This window comes from Epinephelus moara, chromosome 21 (genome assembly GCF_006386435.1).
Source record: "Epinephelus moara isolate mb chromosome 21, YSFRI_EMoa_1.0, whole genome shotgun sequence".
In the NCBI taxonomy this organism is placed as follows: Eukaryota; Metazoa; Chordata; class Actinopteri; order Perciformes; family Serranidae; genus Epinephelus; species Epinephelus moara.
The window spans coordinates 7,285,247-7,291,246 of NC_065526.1; the positions used below are offsets into that span (position 1 = coordinate 7,285,247).

General features: G+C 42.2%; 1 protein-coding gene across 1 annotated transcript in view; it reads left to right on the top strand.

Moving 5' to 3' along the window:
- Positions 1-5,375, top strand: part of cdh2 (cadherin 2, type 1, N-cadherin (neuronal)) — a 76,434-nt gene extending 71,059 nt beyond the window's left edge. Inside the window, exon 16 of the mRNA XM_050033166.1 lies at positions 3,797-5,375. Coding sequence (XP_049889123.1) covers positions 3,797-4,003 — 207 coding nt within the window. The 3' untranslated portion in view covers positions 4,004-5,375. The remainder of the gene's footprint in view (positions 1-3,796) is intronic.
- The last annotated feature ends 625 nt before the right edge of the window (positions 5,376-6,000 follow it).

The following is a 6,000-nucleotide window of genomic DNA, read 5'->3' on the forward strand; positions in this document are numbered from 1 at the left end:
CTAGAGTTGGTTTGTGTTCTCACGGCAGCATTTACAAGAGGACCAGATCAAATGCCTTGTGCGAGAAAGCTGCTCTCGATTGGTCAGAATTTCCATGTGGGAAAAATCCAGGAAGTAAAGCAAACGTTGAAGAAGAGTACACTTGCAAGATAAATGTGACACTTTCTAATGTCACAATGGAGGGACAACTACGCAGGTTGATTTTAGCGCTGCTCATCGTGGACTATATTGCTGTCATTGTTCATTTTAGTCAAACCATACAGTTTGAAAACGAGGCGCGGCTCCAACTAGAAAACAATGTTTTGATGCATTGGATGTGCTGAATGTGCATATTAAGGCAGTACAGGAGGAGGTGCACATTAATAATCCTCCAGGACTGTAACATGCTCATGTTTAACCCAAACAATGTGTCATGTGACTGCAGTTGGTTCAGATCCAGGTCGGAACACGTTCTCACCACAAATGAACCGCACCAGAGTTTGTTTGTAAGCGGACGAGACCACCTCTTCAAGAAGGTCTTGATGTGGTTGTTTTGGTGCGCACTCAAGTGCTGTGTTCACACCGAAACGAACCGCACTTAGGGGGCAAACGAACTTGAGTTTGATGAACCGAACCAAATGGCAGGTGTGAAAGCACCCTTAGGCTGGGATCACACAGACGCAGACGCTTCAAAGACGCTTGAAACGCTGGAAGCGCTTATTCAATGCGCGCTAGCTACTGGTGTCTGGCGCTCAAAAAGTTGAAAATATTTGTACTTTTCAGCGTCTACACACGTCTAAAAAGAAGCGTCTACAAAAACGTGCGTCTAAAAAAATGCTTGAATGCTGGTCAGACGCGCCGTATCGTAGGAAAACAATGGTTTTACTGGCGTCGCGTTTCTAGCGTTTCATCTTGGTGTGATCACTCTCTTAGATTGACTGGACTACTGTTTAAACTTTAGAACTCAATATGGAAAAAAGGAACAAATAGTTGAGTATTCGTCTTGAACAGCCGAATCTGATTCGACTGACATAATTCTGAGTCAGGTACAGCCCTAGATTATCAAAATAGTTGTGGATTAATCTTCTTTTTATCAACTAATCGATTAATCGACTACATGTTGCAGCTTTATCCGGCATACAGAGGTACCGCAGACTAAGATTGTTTTGTTGAATCCCATGAAATAGCTGAAGTGAAAAGATCAGTGCTGCTACAAAGCTTGAATTTCATTTTCAAGCCGAATGACTTTCTTATAATAAACTTGTGTCTAAATAAACAATTTAGCTTCTGTGACTTAGTATCAAGCAGTTGCAGTGGGAGAAAAAAAAAAGACTTTAAATTGAATCAATTATTATTCGAATTGTTTTCATCTTTTCCCAACAAACTTTTCTCATCACACATAATAAATCCACTCCGACACATACAAAGCCCAAAAAGTACATGATGCTAACTCACTTAGATATAATTGTTTTTCTCCTCACTTTCCGTCAAAGTAGAGTTATAGTTGTGTCAGCATAGAAATAGGAGATGAGAGAAGCAATACATTGGCTTTCTATCGGAGTGCACTGTTCAGAGTGCCCTCGTTTGCCTGAGGCCATCATTGACTCCAGCATGAAGGGAGAATGTAAAATGAAAAGAGCAGTCATGTATTTTTCACAAGCTCCAACAGACAAGAGTTTCACAGCATTACAAATGGAGTTCTCTCCTAGTTTTTGGACGGCGCCCATGTTTTTAGATTAGAACTTGCTCTTTCAGCTCTGCTCCCCCGACCGTCTATCTCTCAGATCCCTTTACCCAGGCACCACTCGTTTTCACTCTCGCCGTGTGTCATGAATACGCATAATGCATTTGTCGTAACGGCCGATATTGAGCTGAAATTTAATGTTGTGCGCCGCTCAACGAGGAACAGTTTGCCAATGCACACCATCCTTCATCAGCCTTATTTCGATGTTCTCACAAGACCTTTGAGACGTTTCAAGTCTGAGCATCCTGACCCAGAAAACGCTCGCTGCAACCAGGCAGCGTTGATCTGTTTTTAGTCCCAGATTTGACTGTCGCTAAAGCTCAGTCATGGTAGCTCCAGCGCTCACATTGAGCTGGAATCTGACCTAACTGATAAGGGCTAGCCGCCAGAGGAGCAGAGAGACAGCGAGAGAGGGGTGGGGGAGGGGAGGCGGGGGGTCTGATCTCCATCCTGCAGTGTGCACATGCCCCAGGAGCTTGTGGCTCTTAATTAAATTAGAGGGACAAAAAAATTAGGCAGAGGTTTAGCATAAGGACTTTAACCTCGCAGTCGGACAAACAAAGGTCTATTAGTCAGCTCCTGGTCTGTTCCCACAAGAAGGGAGGGGGCAATTTTAAATACATCAGCCCCAACTTGACACGACCTCGGTTGGTCACAGGTGGAGGCAGTGTCACGAGGGAGACAAAGCAGAAGTGATTGCGTTTGTTTTGCTTATTGCTGTGTTTCAGCTGTGGCAAAGTTGGTCTCTGAATAGAAATACCAGTGGGTTTTATTACACGTCTCTTTTGTCGTCTGTGGAACCGAGTGACTCCGAAAGTGAGGCCGGTTCACCATTCCTCTGAGAGTCGTGATTGTCTCCAGCACAGTGGATGACTCAGTTATTATGAAATTACGAGGCTGAGTTGTGTGATTGACTAACCTTATGAAACTGCCAGTGGGTTTTTGGTTGTAGATGGGGTTTGGGGGGGGGGGCTATAACCAGCAGAGCGATTATGGTTGTAATTGTAATGAACGATCCATCTGTCATATTTCCCACCAAATTATCAGCACCACAGCCCTGAGCAAATACTTAACGAAAGCTAACAAGTGGAAAATAATCGCTAAGTGCCCAGGCACTTTAATTCAATCCATCTTTTTATTTGAGAGCATTTCAGAGCTATAATGGCAGCGTAGAGGAAACTATAAATCTTTGACAAGTTCCCAATGAGCTGAGGTCTCGTTTTTTTTCTTCTGTGTTGTGTTGCTCCACTTCTGTTAATTCATTTATTATTTGTTGGTTACCTCAGTGGTGGCGATAAGAGGGAGAAACCAGGCTCAGATCCAAAGTGGTTCATGGCCAAAGCACATCTCAACTCCTAGATTAGCAATCCATCAAGTCTCCCGAGTCCTGTTAAGGAATGGGGCTGGAAATCAATAACAATCCATAAGGACCTCTCATGACGCTGTGAGAATTTCTGGGAACGTCGAGCACAATCTTCAAAATAGAACCACCCCCACCAGCACCACCAGCCTCAAGATAACACAGAGACACGCATGCGTGGCACACACACTAACGCTCCTCTCATCTCTGCCTCACTTGAGCTCAGTGCTTACTGCTGCTGTTTAGGCAGAACTCAAATAAATCTGATATATTAAAGATGTTGCTATCTAGATTAAAAGACAAAGTATCAGCACTGGAGTTGTGCTGCTGCTTTGAGGAGAGGGGGGGGTGGGGCCTCGCACAGTAGCCGGTGGGGGAAGGGGAGATGATTCCAGTCATCTGAGGCTGCTGGACAGCTTCAATCTTGGCTTTTGATCAAGCAGCAGATAATCCGACATCCCAGAAACATCAGGAGAGTCCCAACCCAAACACAGAGGAAACTCACAGAACACTAGAGCCTGATTAATCTGATTTCCTGAACAAGTGGAGGTAAAACCACTGACTGGTTTTAGGATAGATTAGTGTGTTTGTGTGCAGCAGTAGGGGGGGAGGGTGTCTCCTTGATGTGTCTCACTCCTTATTGCAGACAGTGTTGTCGAGCAGACGTGGCTTAATCTTCTCATCTAACTGCAGTTTTATTTCCTTCTGTACAGGGACTTAAGGCGGCAGACAACGACCCCACCGCTCCCCCCTACGACTCCCTGCTAGTGTTCGACTACGAGGGCAGCGGCTCCACAGCTGGCTCCCTAAGCTCCCTCAACTCCTCCAGCAGCGGGGGCGACCAGGACTACGATTACCTCAACGACTGGGGCCCTCGCTTCAGAAAACTGGCAGACATGTACGGTGGGAGCGACGACTAGGACACACAGCCACTACAGGAAGGATGACAAGATGAAAAAATAAAAAGATAAAAAAAATGAAGAGAAGGAGAGATTTCCTGTTGATGGACATGGACAGCTTCTGATATTCCCTGAGAGAGTGACAGAACTGTGACAGAAAAGAAAACAAAAAATAAACATTGATTCAGAAATTTTTTCAAAAACAACCAACCTAGGCTTATTGTTGTAGTCTACGCATACATATGCTTGTTGAAAGCTTAGGCATAGGCTGTGGTCCAGTTATGGAGGATGTGGGAGGGAACACTGGTGGACTGTCGCCACTTGGATTGTTGGTGTTGAATGCGCTCAGTTACACTTGAATTTCACAGTACAGAAGCACTGGGATATAATGTGCCTTTTTGTACATTTTTTTGGATCTAAATGATTAGTTTTATGTTCAAGGCTTTAATGGTACTGACTTTTGGAGTGATTTCAAACAAAGTATGTTACACTCTGGTATGCTTCTACATGCTTTTTTTCTTTTGTTACACAACGCTCCTGTTTGTTGAAGATTATTTAAATAAACAAAGACGACAAAATGAAGGATCATCTGTTAGCTTGGATGGAAGGAAAAACAATTAAGAACAGCACTGTACAGTACGCTAGACTTCTAGACTTTTTCACTAAAAAATTAAAAATTATGCAGCTGGTTGCAAATAAAGGGAGTTATGAATCATACTTTTGTAGCAGATTTTTTTTTCTTTTGTTTCTGAAGTGATGTAGTATTTTACAAAAACAACAAAAAAACTGTTTTGGTCTAATCTATGTACACTTCATTTGCCTTAGTCATCATCTGATATTTTCAACTTTACTTCACTGTAAAAAGATGTGTGTACATAATGTTTTTTTTTTCCTTATTCTTTCTTTTCTTTTGATGTAGTATATGAAGAAGTGCAAAAAGTTCCAAACTTGTAAATGTATAATTTGGACTACAAATTCAAGTTTTTTGCATGTTTTTATCTTTACATGACAACAAAAATGAAAAATGTTGTTTCCCAAATTTATTTACAAAGTGAAAAAAATAAAAAAAATAAAAATCTGGGTGACATTAAATGTGTAGAAGTTAAGAGAGTTTTTTGTATAAAACGAGAAAAAAAATCACATTGATAAAAAAAAAAAAAATAAAAAAAATGGAAAAGTAGTGATCTTGTCAGCACAACTGTTGAATTTGTACCAAAAAGGGGGTGGGGGGGTGGGAGATGACATGCTAGGCACTAATTACTGAATCAGCTTTAAGACTGGAGAGGGTTTTGGACTTAAGCCTTGAGGATAACCATGTGTACTGGAAAACAAATTATACATCTCTGACCCCAACCATCCAAATAAAATGCTAATTTTGGAGCTAAAAACTAAACTGCCTCTTTATTTATTTGTTTTTACTCTAAGTCAGCATTGTTGCAGAGGCGTAATTAGATTGCGAATTGTGCAATCCATCTCAAAAGACAATAGCTTTAAACAAAAAAAAAAAAAGTTCATTGTACGATATCTTACCAGAGGGGAGAATAAATCATTTATACCCTTATTTATTCGTTTACACACATTGTACACGAGCAAAAGTGCTTTAGGCTCATGCAAGTTCATAGATAAGTTGCACAGCTTGCAGGCTGGGAAGTAACAATAAGCTCGTTCTGTAACACTGTCTGTGTTTCTGAGCCAAGCCAAGGTCAAGAAGCTCATGGAAATGCCAAATCCATCCAGCACCTGTCTGCTATCAGCCACTCGTATTGTAAAGTACTGTAGGTCAGATTGGACTTGACCTCAAAATGAAGAATGCCTCCAAAAACTGCCTCTAGGGACTCAGCATGCATCTGCACTCATGGGACGTGTGGAAGGATGAAGACAAGATTGACGTGTGTGTGTATGTGTGTGCCGTATGTGACGGTAACGATCTGTTCAGCCGTCACGTGTGCAGTGAATCTGGATGATGAAAGTCACGGAACGTCTGCCGTTTAGCCTTCACCTGCCCTTCCCTTTCCCCC